Source organism: Rhea americana, unplaced genomic scaffold (genome assembly GCF_003343005.1).
Source record: "Rhea americana isolate MKP2758 unplaced genomic scaffold, rheAme1 scaffold_18, whole genome shotgun sequence".
In the NCBI taxonomy this organism is placed as follows: domain Eukaryota; kingdom Metazoa; phylum Chordata; class Aves; order Rheiformes; family Rheidae; genus Rhea; species Rhea americana.
The window spans coordinates 6,855,896-6,875,952 of NW_028185927.1; the positions used below are offsets into that span (position 1 = coordinate 6,855,896).

General features: G+C 37.7%; 1 protein-coding gene across 1 annotated transcript in view; it reads right to left on the reverse strand.

Moving 5' to 3' along the window:
- Positions 1-1,784: 1,784 nt before the first annotated feature.
- Positions 1,785-20,057, reverse strand: part of FBXO33 (F-box protein 33) — a 19,780-nt gene continuing 1,507 nt past the window's right edge. The window contains exons 2-4 of the mRNA XM_085301823.1: positions 14,361-14,471; positions 7,996-8,681; positions 1,785-4,198 (exon numbers count right to left, since the gene is read on the reverse strand). Coding sequence (XP_085157949.1) covers positions 3,927-4,198; positions 7,996-8,681; positions 14,361-14,471 — 1,069 coding nt within the window. The 3' untranslated portion in view covers positions 1,785-3,926. The remainder of the gene's footprint in view (positions 4,199-7,995; positions 8,682-14,360; positions 14,472-20,057) is intronic.

Below are 20,057 nucleotides of genomic sequence, written 5' to 3' on the forward strand. Positions count from 1 at the left end.
TACAAACTACCAACATGTTCCTACAGGCAGAAAATGGTTGCTAGCGTAAAAACCATTACTTTGACAATACTACACCCTTGCAAGTTTTTTTTTTTTTTTTTTAATCTGCCTTTAAAGGTTGCAGGCTACATAAGAACGCACCTACGTTTTTCTGAACAAATGCAGTATTTTCTCTGTGTAGGCTAAGTAGTTGTTCATAACTTACTTAACTGCCTCCAAAACATCCTTCCTTCCTCCACCAAAGCAGCATGTTCTGTGCCCAAAGAGATACATGAAGCTTTGGGCAAAATAAAAGCTGGACTAAGATCACGCTTGTTCTGCACTGGTTAGATCATCCTGCAGAGGAAGAATTCCAGCATATTTTTTTTCCAATTAATACCCCAAGTTTTATCTGTGTACTAACAGTTTAAAAAGTTCAGCTTTATGCAAGGGGAAATAGGGCATAATAACCCATAAACTGAACTCAGATATGCCTAATTGAGGTGAGTCACAAGTGCGTGCATACGTGGAGAAAACATTCCCTGCCTCCAAAAAAAAAGCATCCTGACTTCTGTAGCGCCTGGCGGCTCGTGTGCCAAGCTCCTGCCTACCGCGACTAGGCCTAGCGGGCAGGAGGACTAACTCGACCTCAGTGTCTGCGCAGGGGAGAAAGGAGGGGAAAAAAAAAAAAAGGGCAAGACTCACTCACACTTGGGATTATGCAACCTCCCTCAAGGCAAACGCCCGCAGCTGGTAACGCCTCACTCACGTTTTCCGCATGATGACCRTCCTGGTTCCCTAGTAATTCATCTGAGATTGCTTCAGTTTGAATCTTTTCCTCCTGAGATCCTTAACTCAGATTGTTGCTAAAAATACGAACAACAAAACCAGTAACTTTTGCRCATTGCTAAGAAAACGGAATAATCAGAGGTGCATTTCCTTCTTTCACGCTACTCAAGTTACGAGTCTCGCCACACTGTCACGACCCACTGACTAGACTCCCCACGCTTCAGAAACAAGGGTTATTAGAGTCGCTCRTTAGTACGTATTAAATGCGCTGAATTCACATCTGGAACACACACCATATCCAGCTGTTAAAACGTATCGAAGATCAGTTATGGAATCCTAACAGCGGACATCCATAAACCATTGTAAACGTGGGGCTATAACCGCCGTAACTGGCGGACGTGCACGCCTCCACCAGCAGCCACGCAGCCTGCCGCTCCTGCGATTAGGAAGTTAATTACAAACAAAGTAGAAAATAGGTTAGACGAAGAAAAGAGAACTCATTTATATTACAAAAAGGTAAATACGTTACTACGTGAGTTAAATAAGGCAGTTAGTTATCCATAAAACCACAGTGGTCCGCACCGATAAAATTAACATCCCCTAACTGTGTTTAAGTGAGAGGCAACGACGTTTTCTCTGGAAATTCTAAAGGAACAGCCAGAAATCCCGCTCRTTTTGAGCGCGCCACCCACGTCCAGACGACGCTGAACCAGCCCTACCAGATGTAGCTACTACACAGAGCTCCCCTCCTGCATGTCCCCTCCAGGACGCGCCTGTCCAGAGCCCGAGCGCTTGCTGGGCCCGCGAGGCCGAGGAGATTCCTCGAACAAGGAGCACCGCGGTTCTCGCGGCGGCCGGGACTGCCCGCAAACGCGGTCTGGACGCCCGAAGGGAAGCCGGGCTGGGAAGCGCCGCGGGGCCCGGCAGTTCCGCCGCGGCTCGGCCGGCGCCTGCCGTTTCCCTTCGGAACACGCAGCTCCGTAYCCTGAGTACGGATAAAACGTCAAACCGAAGCATTGTGGGTGTTCATAATCTATTTAATAGTGGGACATCGAAAAGAGTACTACACATTTTTCTAGAGCACATCAGAGTTTGATTTAAGCAATTGCAACGGATGCAGGAATTTCCTGAAAAGAGTCTATGTTCCACAGTCCACGATTTACCGCATCAGTCTAATAAGTCACATCACGATATATTTTTGCACTAACTGGTCTGATCACCTGATCTTYAGCAAAGCATCCTTCCCCTTCCTCCCTCCACCTCAGAAATGTTGACAAATTATCAGCCAAATAAGAAAACTGTACGTGTGACTTATTTTAGACTAAATTTTGTTGACCTAAACACAATGGGAGCTACCAAGTTATACAGTTTATGAATGACTGTTGCAGTTTAATTCTAAAAATCCTCATGCTGATACGATAAAATATTTTATACAGTGATCAACTTTTAATGCTTTATTCATTGATTAAAAGAATATACATTTAACATAAACCATACAACATCAGTCATCAATTCAAACATTCAGCTGGTTTCCTTACATTTTCTGTCAGGAGTTTTTTTTAAATCTGATCACATTTATAAGATAAAATCTCACCACATCTGGCATATACACACACTGTGCCAGTGGATTCACTCTACTGATGTACATATAAAATCCGCATGGTATGTGCTCACTGGAGACAAAACAGCGCACACCTGTCAAAAGGTCATTTTAATATAAGATGGTAAAACCATTTGTAAAACACATATAAACTTTTCCATAAATAGAATCATATCTGGACATCTGTTGCATAAATTGTGTTTTCCAAAGCTTACAATATAGCAGCCAGGTCTCAGCACTGCTGGGCACCCACGTTGGCCACTTACTTTATTATTGCAGACTGTCCTTTAAACATTAAATGCACAACATTCGTACCACTTAAAACTGGGGTCAGGTGGAAGTCTCACAGAGACCACGTCTGTACCGCGGTTGCCCTGAAACAGTTAAATCGGCTTTTAAAGCCTCTCAGATATAACAAGATTTTAAAACATACTTCATGGAATGTTCTTCATGCATCATAGCAGCTCATACCTGTGATAGAACAAGCTTTGCATTTGTTTCCTTCCCTTCCTTTACATTCACTATTCACAGTGAAACAGGTGCAGGTTTGTTAAGAGTTCTGAGGTTGCTGACTGAGCCACAGCACAGCTGTGTACCACAGGTCGAAATTCGACCTTATATATTACAATCTAGCAGTATCTGGCTGGCCAGAAGTTGGCCTGCCCCTGCCAGCATGTGGGCACTTCTTCGTTTTTAATCTATTCTTTGGCAGCTGACACAGGCGCTGACAGAGAAAATCCAGTGACTTAGTTGCTAGGGATTTCACGACTAATGTTTGTTTGCAGGTGTATACCTTTACGTCGAAGTCTTCACTGTTACGTTTTTACCTCATCGGAGTGCGTATTCTTGTTTATTCTTTTAAACCTGGGCCGAAAGCTAGCTTTTGAGGAAGAGAGCGGAACTCGAGATTGAGGTAGAATGAGTTAACCAAAAAAAAAAAAAAAAAAACAGAAAGACTACAGCTTATGGAGTCAATCTGCAAGTGCAAGCATCTGAAAAGCTAGTGCTTCACACCACTGCTTAACAGCTACGAAAAATTGCGAATGGTAGTAAGTCACACTTCAGCATCTGCATGTGAAATAAAGCAAAGCGAAAGTCTTTACAAGGAACAGCCCTGGACAGTCTTCTCTTCCCGTTAAGCCTATTAAGTAGCACGCTACCAGATAAAGCAAACAAAGACTGCAYACAAATCCACCGGGCTATGGATATTAAAAAGAGTTGGCTCCTGAGCACAGAACTCCGATATAATAGTAAAATCATTCAAAATGCAGTTACTCAATAAAAATAAAGTTAGCCGGCAACCTCAGACAGCCTTTGGCTGTATTTCTATAACGTTTGGTAGACAAGTCCATTAACCGTGAAAACCCTAAACACTGCCACTTTCAGCTTCTAAACCAATACCCGACTACGTTCTTTGATCAAGAAGTAGAATACACATATATAATTCTATATAGCTAATACTGATTAAACACAGCACAAAAGGGGTTAATTCACGCTACTGAAAAAACATAATAGGACCCTACTTGCATATGTAACCACAGGAATTGTAAATAAAGGGCTAAATGCCTTCACTGAAGCTTTGCATCTCTCTATAAAAATGACGGGTTGGCTCAGTGAAGACACTGAGCAATTCTATGTCCATGACTGCGTGCCAAGGTCGACCCAATCCAAGAGATACTTGCTCAATGAGATTATGCACTGGATCCACATCCTGATCGGCCAGTTCTCCTTGGTCGAAATCAATGCTTTCTTCTGTGACTTCAAGAACTTTCAGATCAGAGCCACGAAGACGAGCAATTGCAATGAGATTATGAGCCCAAACTGTGTAACCTAGGAAAAAAAAGAAAAAAAAAAAAAAACACACAAAGATGTTGCTCCATCATTTTGTTGCAAAGTATTTCATGAAGTATTTAATACCAGAGCACCTCAGCATCTTTCCCAGCTCATCTTGTCATCTTCTATCTGGCAGAATTCCCCTGCAGCAAATTTTTTTTTCTCCTGCCTCCTTCAAGTAATTAAGCTTCATTTTATGCTTCCTTGAGTAAAAAAAGGATCAAAATATTTCAAGTAGTTTTATCAAGTTTTTCTAGATCAAGTTTTCCACCATTTGTAGAAAAGTGGACTTCTTCACTCCAAATTAAGTTTTATCTACAATTTCAGACCTCTGACATAGTAGCATAAATAGGTAGAATGAAAATAAATTAGCAATCTATTAAGTCAATGCATAAAAGAACTGATTTAAAGTTGTCCTTATGCAAGAAAAAAACATCCTGACGTTTCCTTTCATTGCATTAAATATCAGAAGCCTCTCTAGGTCTGATTAAAATTATACTGATTAAAAAAAATATATATAGACCTTGTTATTATGGCAGAATTTAAACATAATTATAAAGCTTYCCTCTCTTCCCATTAGTGTACACCAACTTCCCTGTTCAGAAACACCTATTCCCCAGCTACCTGCTAGTTTTCTGTATGTTGGCTAAGGCAAATGCTGAGTTCCTCATTATTCAGATGCCAAACACAAACCATCTGAGAAATTCCCTTTCGGGAGCTCTGCCAAATTAGCCCTTCCATTGCAAAAGGGAAGAGTCATTTTTGCCTTCATTATCACTCTTACAGGTGCTAAGCTTCTTGGTGACATGGCCACCYGGATTCTAAGTTGCAGTCTGCACAGTATTTAAACTGGGAAAGTTAAGCTGCTGAGGAATAAAAACTAACTGTGGYTTGACCTTCAACAACCCAATTAATATATCTTGACTTGCTATGATGTACAGTAAGACATCTAATGCAAAAATGAAGAAGGAATTTCAGGTTAGCTAAAGTAAAAGATTAAAAAAAGACAAATTCTCATTGTGTCTTCTTTTACTTTCTCCTACTGTTTAAAGGAGATGTCTGGTTTTCCTGTAAATGTGTTGCTTTCAGTGCTTCTTGGACAAAGAAGCTTGCACATATCTCTATGGCTCATTTCTAATATATATCAGATACTAGGAATGTGTTAACTCCTGCAGTTCTCATCTACTGATTCTCCAACTCTAATAGGATATTACACCCAATGGAAAATTCGACTAGCACCAGTTATATTCCTACTAGGATCTGAAGAAACTCACAGCACCTTCCAATTACCTTGACTGCACAAGGAACTTAAYGAAATCCTTCAGAGCTAGTGCAAGAATAAAAAGCAAAACCAGCTACAGCTACATTCCCCCTGCCATCCTTGTGGTTCACCTACACGGCTTGGGAGACCCTCTGCTCTCTGYGACAACCATCTTACTTTCAAGTTTATCTGCTTTTAAACTCACTCTCCTTTCAAAAGTTTTACTTGAGGTTTCTCAGTAACTTTCTAGCAGCTAAAGAGCCCTTGATCAGTTGRCATGTTTCAGAGGTAACAGGAAAGTGATCCTTTCACCACAAATATCACAGAACAATACCACAGGCAGCACCATAATTTGTTCTCCTTTACAGTACAAATTTCAACATTAGTTTCGTTCATGGAATGAATGAAACTGAGGGTCTCACACATAACACTGTTTACAACAACACAAAGATCTTGAAACTCCACAGAAAGCATCTCTTCTCAAGAAAAAAAAAATAATAATAAAAAAAAGAGCTTTAGTCCCTCAGGATGAGCTGGCTTTTTATTTTTATGCCAGACTGTCCCACTCTGCTACTATCCTACTCTCTCCCATCCCTTCCCAGACGACCACATGCTCTTCTCACATCTCCCTCATTCTGCAGGAAGCATTTAAACCCCTTCCCTAGGCTTTCTTTTGTTCCTGAAGATGCCACCTTGTTGGAACTGATGGTACTTCCCWCCAACGATGGAATAAAATATTGACGCATCCAATTAAAAGTATTTTTAGGATGTGCTTTCTCCTCTTGTTTTGGCCAATGACAAGCAGCCAATGCTATATGTATCTCTAAGCCTTTCCTAGAGCAAACTAACAGCACTAAAAGGAGGAAAACCAAAGGCCTTGGAAAATAAAGACTATATAGCAGCTTCTTGTCTAAATATAGAACAAAAGAAACCTGAACAGTTTCAGATAAAACCAATTACAGCTCCTCAAAGACATACATAACTTTTTATTTTTCTGGGGAAAAAAAAAATCTAAAAAAGCTTCTGAAGGCATTTTGATAGTCACAAAAAAAWTAACAAGTAGCACCAAAGTTCATTATTAGACAAACCACAGAAAATACAAGAGTGAGGATAAGACACAGCAGTACTGAAGCATCACAACATTCTAGATTTTTCTTCCTAATTGTATTTTTTCCTCACAATTACTATTTTTGAAAAAAATATGCTTATGCTACAATGCCCAAGAAGCCCTATTAATAGCTAAGCAAAAATGAGGAGGTATTTATAAATAGCTTCTGCTATACAGAGGGGGAAAAGAATGTGAATTCCAACTAGCAACGTAAGGGTAGTATTTGGCCGATCTCTCCCCACAATACCTAATGCACCACTCCAAAGACAGACGACTCAGTATCAATGAACTGCTGCACAGAATTGTAGGCGATTGCTTTCTGAACGCGCGGCACAGAGTAATAAATTCTACCAAATAGATATGCACTGACGCTAGACAATGATGACACTGACTTATGTTCAGGTTTTAAGCTGAGACAGTATCTTAGAGGACTTTCCTGCAGTAGTAGGGTAAGTTAAGATAATATCTAATTTAAATATATAATTATATGTGTGTGTGCGCGCGTGTGTGTGTGTATATATGTGTATATATACACATTATATATACACACACACATATACACACATATATATACATATATATATGTATAAAACCCTCAAATTTTATCCAAACATTAAAGACAAGCTGCTAAAGCACATTTTACACAGACCACACTTACATCATTTTATAAAATTGATTATAACATCGGTTATTTGCCTTAAATGTGCCAAGTGATTGTAACTTCTAACAAGTACTGTACTTGTTACAAAGCTGAATGTAAAAGTGCAARCTTCTTTTCAATTTGAAATTATAAATCTGATAGGCAATATAAACCTAGCTGTGGTATTACTAGTGAAACCAATGTACTCAGCAAGGCAACCTCCTCCCCACTATATTTTTTTTCCACTTTTAAAGTAGAAAAAKTCTCAAATTCTGTTTACTGCCTTTGTCTGCTGGCAAAGTATTRCCAAACTGGTAATAGACTTCCTCCCCTCAGCCTTAGGGGATTTAACCTGTATTATTCACAAACAGGAAGCACAATCATCTCATCTGAACAGTGTATGAGCTCATGGTAAAATAGCAAACATTATCAGTGTTCATGTTCTCATACCCAGCCACTTGGTGCAACTTAAAACAGTGCATACCACTGCCAGGRTAAGTCTCTTGGAACACTTCTTAGTTATCCTTCATTCTGTAAACAATCTAATAAAAACCTATGCAACTTCTCATAAAAAATCAGTAAACTGCAAGTATATACAGAACATATACACAATAAGCATTCATATTGTCAAACATGAAACTACTAGTATAAGATACAACAGCTTATACAGCAACTGTCCAGCACACTTTTGAACACCACTCTCACTAAAACACTATGACTAGAAAGGCTAGAGCGTTAGAATTATTTCAAAGTCACATACTATGCCCGTGCAATGYGTTACCTACCATGAACAGCTAGAAGAGAGAGTCTTGTGCACCTCCAGGCTAATAAGACAAGTGGATCTTCATTCCGGTTGTCACTAAGATCTGGGAAGCCAGACATATCTATCACATCATTCATTAGTATAAAATGAGTGAGGAACTTGTCATACTGCCTGGATATGAGATCAACAACAGCCCCTGAAACACAAGCGATGTAGCTGTCAAAGTGAATCCTCTCTAGGGGTATACTGGGCTTAAGAATCCTTAACATATCATCACTCTTGACATCAAAAGCCATTATATAGACCCGAAGATTAGTGCTGTTGCGTGTCAACGCCTTCCAGTTCTCATCTTCTGGCATACTGTCCAAGGACTTGTGCATTATGGAAACACTGTGGACCAGAAGAGACAGTCGATGCAAAGGCACATGGTTGCTATCAGCCAGGACTCTTGCCATTTCAGCTGTAAAATCACAGAAATCCAAAGCAAGCGAACGCAGATTCACAAAGCGCTCCAATTCAACCGCAGTGATAAGAGTGGTATTACCAGGGATGTGGTTGTCCAATAAGCTCAGATGTTCCATGGTGTTGGCTATGGGGTTTGATAAGGAGGMCAATGATGTGGGAGTTACTATTTGTAGCATAAACCCACAAGATAGCCATTTCAATTGCCTGCTATTGCCTAATATCTCTTCAAACAGCTGTTGTATTCTGCAAGTAAAAAAACAAAACAGACGATCCTATTAAGTATGGTTTAGTCTTACCAATTGCATACCAATCTATTTTTTTACTCAAGAATTATTCTTCTTTCACTTATGACCTTACTCTGCAGGAAGGTGCTATTATTAGGGTTCTTATGAACTACAAATTTTAGAGTCTGACTCTGCAAACCTCCCATAGCAATGTAACCTTCACTGTATTTAAAGGGTTAAATTTGTAAACTACTTTGGAAAAAAAACCTACATACTTTGTCTTTTGAAAACAGTGGTGCCATCTCAACCTTCATTTCACATTTCCCAGCATGCATTTTAACACCCTCCCACACACATTTTAAGGTTATGCAAATATAAAAACCCTTTAAAACATGCTTCTTATTTTTAAGAAGTTTTTCATATTTGCATAACTTCTCTAGGATGTCAAACTGAATTTGCAAAGAAAGCTGTTTTCACTGAAAAGCTGGAGAAACTTGGTTTTGGAGCTAAGTCAGAACGATCTGAAATTAAGTACTTGATTTTGCTCATTAAAAGATAAAGCATAAACACATAACAAGAAGATTCTTGAAATAATCCTGAATGCACATCTGACTAGGTTTTCAAGTGTCAACAGCTTCACGTTATACCACAACAACTTGGACCTGGTAACATTTCAATCTCAAATATTAGTGACAGATGAAACCATTTATTGTATAAGTGTGATTATTATGCATTTATTTTGATGCATCCCATCTCTCCTACTCCTCACTCTTTCAATGAAAGTTCTTTCGAGTTAGGTATTAATTCAAAAAGGCAACAAAAATATTTTAAGGTAAGAATTTGAATATCAAGTTCTAGTAGTAGAGCCAAACCCCACAAGTCTCCTCTAAAGAAATATTTCTCGGTCTTCATTCCACGGCTGCTAAGGTGCAGAAGAGTCCTCCTGCCCAAGTGACAAGCATTCTCTGAGCACATACATTCTAGGATGCATGTGGAGATGACAGCTGAACCTCAAACCCTGGTCAGGGTTTGAAGGGAAGTTCATCATTTAGAGGAAGCAATTGAGCCAGGCAATGACTGTTCCCTCAAACTTCAAGAAATACGATGTAAATACATACTGTACAAAATTAACACAAATCCTCATGCCCCAGATCAGATAACCTTTTACATGGAACATTTTTCCTCTGTTGTTATGAACAGCTGCATATATTACACATCTAAATAAGCTCAAAACAGTTTATAAAGTTATTATTTTTATGCACGTATCTTCAATTGAGACAGCATCCAGACAAAATTAAAGGTCTATTTAGCCCAGTATCCTGACTGACAGCAGAGAAACACACAAAAGCCTTAGGAAGAGTGATGCAACACGGGAAGCACACAATGACTTCTACCCTATTTTCAAAAATTCGCAAACCAAGATGTCCTGAATCAGAGGTGGCTTTAAGTATTTAGTAACCCTCAATGGGACCTCACTTCTATGAATTTGTCCAACCTCCTCTGAGCCCCATAAGCTTTTAGCAGCCAACACAATGAGTAACAAGGAMCCCTGGAGTGCAATGTCCCCTCTTCTTGCTTGCTCAGAACCCATCACCTAGTCCCTCTGATGCTCAATAATTTTTCTATTTCAAGAAAGTTAACAAATCAATCCTTTTTCACCCTCTGCTTTGTCTGCACACATGCTCCTCCTTCTCCCCGGAATTCACTGAATTTGCAAGGCATTACTTTTCTCTTTAAGTAGAAGAGCTGGTTTGGTTACTGTATTTATCTATGTACTCATTTACTAAACGCCAAAGAATATTTTCTACTGTTTTGCCTAGTCTAGTCAGACTTAAAATCTATAGTTCTGCCAGATAATTCCTTCAGCTTTTATTTATTTTTTTTTTTAATTTAGGGACTGCCACTGGCATGTGGCAGCTGCAACAAATTAAATAGGGCTTTAAACAATACATTAAGAGTCATAGATAAAGTAGATCAAGTAGTTCTGCTATTTTATTACAGAGTGGATCAAACTGAGTCTTGTTTGATCCAATACATCATTTAATTTTGTCAGTTTCAAAGTTATTTCTGCCAATGCTTAAATTAGAGGCAGATTCTCTGATGACCTCCCAAAGAGAAAATTTCTACCATGGGAACCTAATTTCTTCCACAACAAACACAAAGACTCCCCTCCCCTCCTCTCATTACACAGATCTGTGAAAGACACTATAACAGTTGCAGCAATAGTATGCTTTATTTGGGAATATTCCAAGTAGTCAGTCTTAACAGAGCATGTAATATTTTACAAAACAACTGAAAAGATGACAAAATAATTCTGAGATGCAAAYGTTCAGTAGAATACTATCATCTATACCTCATTGTATTAAAAAAAAAATCTATTTAAAAATGTGTTTCTAATGTAACTTAAAACATCTAAGCTTAAAACATTATTGCTCTATTTACGCAACTTAACAGTGAAAAGAAACATGCAATAAAAATAACTACAGCTGTACAGTTCTGTAACTGAGAATCATGCTAAAAAAAAATCTTTAAAGAGATACTGATTTACTGCTATCTACCTTCACTTTTTAGTGCTAGCACTGAAGTATTTACATATGTAATTAGATTTGTGCTGGTAGTCTACCAGCCCTTAAGTCCTATGACAACTTTCTAGCTACCTCTCCTCAGTTCTTCACCAATTTAATAAAAAGATATCAAACATGTCAATATAGAACATTTAACAAAGATCACCCTTGGAGTGTTTTAAATAGCTGTCTTATAGGTTAGTAAAAGGCCAGAAAGGAAGCAGAGAATCAACCATGGGCTATTAATTTCGATAGGTTTCAAATAAAATTTTCAAATATCCTAAATTTCAAATATCCTAAAATTTTGAAATTTCCCTGTCTACYATGCTTTAGATGACCCTGTTRAGCAGGGAGGTTGGACTAGATGATCTCCAGAGGTCCCTTCCAACCTTACCAATTCTATGATTCTGTTCTACAATTCTAAGGGTTTTTTTCCCCCTGTACAAAACTTATGCATGTCCTATTTACATAAACAGGCTGCACCTATTTAGAACAGTTCAAACTGTTCTTTTAAACTCCAAACTTTAGATACAAGTGAATTCTCAGAATTAGCTTCTAGTATGTAGTASAGCATCCATCCTAACTTACACATGATTATCATAAAGCTCATTTACAAAATTTTACAGAACTCTGCTTTCGTAAATATAGCACAGAACATWAGCTAAGCTCAGTACACGCAAGAACACAAAATTTAACCCAGTGACTGCTCAGCAAAGGTAATTAGTTCTCTTTGCTCCTTGCAAACAGAAAGCGGTTACGTTTTGAGATGCTCACCATCAACCTGAAGCCTACCAATGACCATACAAGAGGAATTAAATAAAAAACAAAAACCCATGAACTACACTACTTTTGCAAATAACAAACCAAATGACACAATTTTCAGCATCAGAAGATAGACTAAAGCCTGGCTAAGAAGGCTGAATTACTATTTAAGCCGACAAAACATTCCTGTCAGCACTGAAATACACTGATGGGCCTGGACAGGAAGCAAACATATTACTAACGTCCACATGCTGCCCATTTGTTTAATTAAAGACTATCAATCAAGTTATTTTGTTTAGTAACAGAAGCTAAACTAGTTCTTTTTGAAACTAAATTATCTGAACCACATGGATCAAATATGAAAAGTAGATTTCTGAAAGCAAAGTTTTTAAACGACTACAYTTTATTCAACACAAGACAAATGTACTGTTTATGCTGACCTTCCACACAGTAACAAATTGAGCGGTAAAAATAATTTAGAAAAGTAATCAAGAGACACTCCAACAAAATGGAAAAAGAACAAGCATTACAAAATCCACGCATTGTACATGCTGATTACTGCAAAAGTATGTGTCTGAAAATATGGTCCAAGACCTCCCCTTTCCCAGCACAATTCTTAGCCTTTACTTGATGGGGCATACTAATGGTTCTCTGCTAACTGAAATTTCACCCATGGTCTGACAGACCCAGCTCAACGCTGTGGATTTAAGGTAGCACCATGTTTTCTTCCCTGACTRCTTTAACTGTAGGAAGCTCATGGAGCAACTAGTAAAGGTTTCAAAATCTTTAACCATCAGCAGCACACTGTCTCTGCAAGTTCCTCAGCATCTTTYGGTGTTAGTTAGCAGTATCCATGTTTGGTATTTTAACTGATCCAAACACCCAAGTGCAAGAGACAAGACTAAGAAGCCATAAAGATTTACTTCCTGAATGACATGGTACTAGCACACATGATGCTTTCACTGTTAGCTTTCCTTTAATTTATAAAGAAATTAGCAAGTCCCAAACACACTGCTTTATTCTAGCAAAAACAAATGAAAGAGGTAGCACTTATTTGCTCATTCCAGCAGGTGCAAAGGCCAATATCTACGTGAAAGACTAACATCAAACTAAATAATTAATGAGTTTTCAATGGTTTACAGCTCTGAAGTATGCATAATATTTTTTGTTATTTGTTTGAAGTATTTAACTGCGTACTCAGCTGAGTAAACATCTGCTTAGATGGTTCCCTAAGACCCTTGGCAATGATATGATTATATATATTTTTTACATTTTCCACGAAGAATACTGATGAAGGAGTTTTTACCAAACCCCTCTATTTTACCCACACACAGCACCACAGTACATATGTTAGACAGAATCTCAGATTGCCCTAATTTCTGCATTATAAGGATAATAGGATAACAAAGACACAGTATGTGGTATTTACCTGTATTTGCATTGTTTTGCAAATTTAACTCAGGACAAAATAATTAATCTGACAGTTTGTATTCACAAACACACACTGATCTGATAAAATATGTAGTCTAATTCTAAAACTAGTAAAAACATAGTAAAGTACAGCCTCTAGAGAAGCTGTACTTATTCTACTCCCAAGCTTCTGGGAGAAAGATTTTTAAGATGACAGACTAAAATGATGGTACTTAGGTTTTATCTCCATAGGAAGCTTTAGCAGAACTGCTGATCTAGTTAACTTAGAATCACTCCCCTGTGGTAATTTATTCTAGATGTCAGGAGCTTTTAAAATTGTGTTTGATCATTTCAAAAAAAAATCCAAGAACTAGCTATTCTGATTGTAATCATTCAAAGACTGTACTGTAGTTTAATTACAGCAAGCTAAAATACTGAACTGAACAAGGACATTGGGAACTAAGATTTCCAAGAAGTTCTGCAAATATGTAGCCTAGTTTTGAGCTACAACTCAAAATAATGTTTGTATTTCTGTCTTCCTTCGAATCTACTTACTGCATTTCCTCAATATTCTGTTGTTCTGCATACTTGTGAAACACATCAGATGACTTCCTTTTCTAATTTCTTCATGCACTATGAGAACAACAGTAGGAGAGGTACTGCTAACAAGTATCTGTCCCGCCCTCTTCCCTTATTGCAATTAACATAATATTGTTTCTAGAACACAATGAGAACAGGAAAGAAAGGATTCTCACCGTGCTGGGAAGAAAAAAGGCCATAAAACCAGAGTATTTCATGTAAATACTGGGAACAAAAAATAAAATTAAAAAAAAAATCAGCCTGAGAATTTATAATCTTATTAAAAGACTTGAAGCTTTCTTAGTCAAGTATCTCAGAAATGAAAAATTGTTCTATTACTTTTTATTGTTTTAATGTTTTGATAATTTACAAACAGAACTTACTGCTTAACTTTTTTGCCATCAGGGTCAACCTTGCMGAGGTATGTGTTTGATATACTTCCATGTTGCTGCAGAATGCTTACATCCCCAAAGAGACTTAATTTCTGGAGGTTCCTATAAAAGAAAAAAAAAATTATACAGAGCCAAACAACTGCGAGGAATCATTCTGGACAAGTCAAACACATGCAACCAGAACACATTATTACATGGAACACAGTCCATTCTGGGAAATATCCTGCTGTCCTGGAGTATGTGCACGTAAGAAATTCCAAAATGCAAAACTGAAGTGTATAGAAGAAGAGGAATATACAAACTGCTGAAGCAAGCTATAAGAATAAATGTCACGTTTTAGTCACCGGAGGAGTATTTTCAGCGTGCAATCACAATAAAGAAAAATTCTAGCAAGGTAAGTGCTTTTACAAACTTTTTAGCATCATAGATGAAACTGTCAAATAGCTATTCCTTTAACATCTAATACTGCACTTAATGCCTAAGTATAATACACCTGCAGACAAACTCCATGTAAGCACCTGTGCACTGCAGCCATGATATCTGCCTCACTGGAGGCAACACAAACCTAAGACACAAAAGATGAAGCCCTTCAYGCCCCCTCAGTGTTTGATTTATGCTGTATTAAAGTAGCGGAAGCTGTTCTAATATTTTCCATCTGTCACTAGAAGATGATGACTGGTCCACCATGACATTAATTTTCATTTTTAGAAGGAGTATCTAAAAAGTGGAAGAATTGCCTCTTTAGTTTATGCTGGACTTGTCTCAGTGTGCTAGAGAACTGTTTCCTTTTCCCAAGTACCATTAACTTTTCTTATTTGCATCTTTTTTTTTTTTTTTTTTTTTGTGGAGAATAGAAGAGACATGAAAGTGACTGTAGTTTCAGAGTAGCTATACTATTCAAAGACTAGTTTACACTTGACAGTTAGCACAGCAGGAACACCAGTCAAATTACAAATGGCTGCAAGAGTTAAAATCACCTTAAGCAGCAGATACTAATTAACCTGTAGCTGACCAAAGCAGTGAGTTATATAAACCCTTATTTCTACTGGTTACAAATCATTGTTATTTCTTTAGATCAGTTTCTAGAAAAATACAACACAACTGCAGCACTTAGAAACCCTAGGGAAGATCTGGTGGCAGTTCACTACCTCTAGAAGAGGAGTAGATATTTTACCAATGGGAAAAAAACAGGAGACATATCAATCATCAAATTCTACATTTTTAAGTAATTATGAATTGCAATCTGTATTTTTTTTAATTTTAAATAAATATTAATTCTCCTGTTTTGCAGCATCTAAATTGAAGATCCTTACTCCAGTTTCCTGAAAGCTATTCCCTAGTTGTACCTGGTACTTATCTTCTTCTTGTGAATGTGGCAACACTACTGAAAATATTTGGGGCTTTCTTGTCCTCAAAAGCTGTAGAAGATAGCCTGGTATGACAGGGAATACAGCAGGAACATCCACCTATTGTCAAAGGTAGTGTTCACAGTCGGTGCTATAATTAAGCCTTTATTTTCTAATCTCAGTGACTTAATTCTGAAAGCTGAGACAAAATGCAATCTTCAGAATCATTCTGAATCACCTACAGATTTACATCTCACATAGTACTTTGTTTTGTGCTATCCATACGCCCACTGAATGCTACTGTGTCACGTCTTAATTCTRAAGCCATTGAGCCACAGGACTCGTGAAACACTACTTATTAGTATCTTGCACAGCTTTACTCCTATTCCATTGTTCCATTTTATGCACTGCAGAGATGCATGGAAAAGTTCTGCCTCAGAACTTAAGCAATGTAAATATTAACTATTTTCTGAGCGTAACACAGTTTTTACCATCAGCAAATCTGATCACGGTTCAATTCAGTATTTGATTTTTGTTACTATTCATAGTGCCATATAATCTCTATGGCATCTGCTCCCCACTCATCCTTTATTCACAGAGTTAGTAAAGTCACTGCTATTTAAATATAGTGAAAAATGCAGTTACTTCAAAATACTTGTAAGTCACAGTAGCATCTTAGTCGTAGGTACTATATGCATACACTGCTAGGGAAAACTAGTCTTTGGATTTATAGACAGTATTTTCCACTAGCTCAAAAAGCATACTGAAATTATTAAGCATCCTACTATGCTCCATCTTCAGTTTTGCCCCCCCCCCTTTTTTTTTGAACATCCATTCTGCACTTTCCAAAGGAAAAAAAAATACCAATCAAAATGGCCTTGCTAACATTCAACACAAACACAGAAGTAAAACAATTGTTCTATTATTTACATTATTTTGGCCAATTATAGCTGCCTGCTCCRACTGATAGAATTGAAGAATCTCAAATACAGTCTTGAGTGATAACACAGATTTTTGATGGCTCTTCAAGATAAATACTTCATTGAAATATTGTAGTTTTACTGTAATCTGGATTTTTGTTTCCACAGAGAAGACCAAACAAATCAAATATACTGCAGAGGAAAGGGAAAAAAATATTGACACTTTCCCATCTTCTTTTGCAAGCAGCTAAAGGAGAGGCTATACATCAGGATTTCACAGTTACATAAAGAAGGAACAGACAGAAATTTCCTACTGCACGATCAGTAGCTGCTTATGTGCGATTGTATACACTGAAATGACTCACAGAAAGTTTGTCACCCTCCTACCTGCCATCCATTTAGAATCGAGATCTGAAAAATCAGTTTGTGAAGGCACAGATGACTAGGAACCCTCAAGAGCCAGTAAGAAACAGCTTGTCCCTCCAGATTATTACATTTATATTTTTTAGAAAAAGTTTGTGTTGTAACTAGAATACTAATGATTTAATAATAATATATTTTTTAATTTTGCTGCATTTGCTGTCATAAAAGCAGCAGCTCAAACTTATTAGCCTAATGGAAGAGTTACCGGTAGCTCACTATAAACAAGAAATTGTTTACTTTTAAGAGATGGAACCAAGAGGATCTGGCCCACAGGTATTAAGCAGTATTTTGCAGCAATATGCTGTCACTCACGAAACAAAGTTTGTGGTGACTTCAGCTCTACTGCAAATRTGAATGGGACCTAGAATGTATCTGTTTGGATAACTGACTGCCAACAGCAACATTTGTCAGAAAATTATCAGTGTTTTTTAACTATTTATCTGCTTTTAGTTTAGTTCCTTAAATCCTTCCAGTCATAAGTAGCAAAGGTTCCTCAGAAATATTTTTCCAGAGACTTCACATGCAGATTTCTAAGCAAATCTGCAACTTTATATTGTACAGAAAGTGAATACTTCTAATAGCAGAACCATACATCATCGTCGTGCTGTACAAAGAGAGCATCTAGAAACTGCACTAATTTTATGAGTAGTGTGACAAGTCTTGTCCTAGGTCCTTCGGTATTATAAAGCCCCAAGGAGGCTTCTAAAGAACATTTTTTCTTGAAGGGTCGTGATGGAGTTACTGTTACCGTATTGTTTAACAACAATTTCTCTTCAGTTCTGAAGTATGAGAGGGCAGTTCTTTCAATTTCTCTGCCAAATAGCCACCATAAGACCTGACAGGAGTTATGAAAGAATCATCCTGTTTTAAACTTAATTCCAAAAGGAACGCATTTACTGAGATTTAAGTTRCTAGAGAAGTTGAAAACCTTCGTTTCCATTATTTTGGAAGTGAAATAGCTATCCCATGTACAATGACATACAGCAAACATAACAAGGAAACATTAGTTATCCTTGTGTTACAGATGAATAAACAGAAGCAAAGAGACTGGAATACAGTCATTCCACAGCTCAGCAGTACAGCTGAAGCGAGTACAGGTATCAATGGGCAGGCAAAAAGAGGCACCCGTTAGGCCACAAAACCTTGAGTTTAGAGATATAGTCACAGTAAGAACCCAGATGCAATTTGGCATAGGTTAATTTTCCTTCCTACCCCATTTCAATCTTAAACTCTACTTGTTAAACTAAAAACAAAAAAAATCTTCAATGCAGAATAGTCAGCTACCTATAGTACGTTGCAAGAAAATGGGGAGGGGCATCGAYATAGACTAAAGCTTGTCTATTCAAGGGGGGAAAAAATTACATTCTGCCATACAGAAAGTAATTTTGAATAAAATGTCGAGTGTTTAATATAAATGCTCCCCCCACATGCATACTTTTCAATTGCTCATCAAAAAATGCCTGCTGTAATAACCAGGTATTCTGTGTTCTCCAGTCATACATTATTCATTTCAAAACAAAAGAGCAGAATGCAATGATTTGAAGACAGCAAAAAAAACACAGTAATGTAAAATCCTACCAAAGTTCATAAGTTCTTACCTGTATCCTATCACTGGAATTACATTAATCTACTGGAGAACCAATTATTTCTACTATTTTACAGTAGTTTTGAGTAATACATACAGAATCTGCAAAAATACCTTTAGAAAACAAGTGTCCTCGTACAAGTTTCGGAAAAGGTCATGGAGAATGAACCTTTTTCAAAAGAGAAAGCATATGAAAAAGACCGTTCACAATGTATTTAATTATGACAGTCTTGTATTGTAGTGATATGGGGGGGGATAGTTTGTTCAATGAAAACCCCCTATAATAGTTTCTGGAGATTATTTACTTAAAAATTCCAAGCTCATGTTGCTGTATTTGCCTCAGATCTGGTCAATCACCAGCACCACCTCACTGATTTTCATATGTGAGACGAGTTGGATTTCCTGAAGAATCAACAGTTAAGCAAAAGCTTCTTAAAGGCAGAAGAGCATTACGGGAAGGCTAATGAAGACAGGCGCACACCCAGAGGATTCCTCRGGCAAGAAATAAATTATACAGAAAGGTAAGCCTGGACCAACGAGTCGTTTCCAGAAATAAGGTTTGTAACTCTCAACCATCAGTTACACCACAGGAGCGGCTGAGCAGAGGAACTGAAAGTGAGACCTCACACATCACATTTGCATCCATCTAGAACCAACGAGGAATTGCATATAAGTTCTCTTGCTACAATTCAAGATGGAAAAGAAAGAAAAGCCTCAAACTGCTCTCTAATCTCTCTGGAATCAAAGATGGGTGGTGGCCATACCATGATGCAACTGCATATGGCTTTCCAATAGCCATTCAGAAGTTTTAACTCAGCTAAATTGCACCCCAAAATCTTCTCAGCCTGTTTTCTAGATAGGTGGACCTTTATGCACACAGACAGGAAATAACATTAGCCATTTCCCATCCTGAAATCTGCACGGCTTTCCAAGCACATCATTAACCGTAACAAACTTCTGCTTTCCTGTCAGGTGCAACATACTATGACGACCTCTGAATAGATTAAAAATGTATGTATATATCTTCATATCCACACAAGATAAAAAGCATTTAAGGGCTTTCATTTTAAAGAACTCCAACCTGAGGAAATCAAGTATCTAAGCCAAAACAAAGCTGTGAAAGAGCAGGACATAAACGCAGCTTAAGTCCAAAGCACAGGAAAAGACTTCTATTATTTAACATATTTAAGAAAATCCTAAATGAAGTTATTTTTGTAGTAAACAAACAAAGACTTTATGTTGTTTATAGCCGGGTCAAATCCCAGTTTATCGAGTAACACAAGAGCTGGCACGGAAGCTCAGCCTTAAAACAGCGAGATCCCTCATAGTTGGAAACGCTGGAGTATTTTAGTAAGAGCAGTACTTCCTCCCTCTCCCTCCAGGAAAACACCAATACTACAACTTTAGCCTAGTC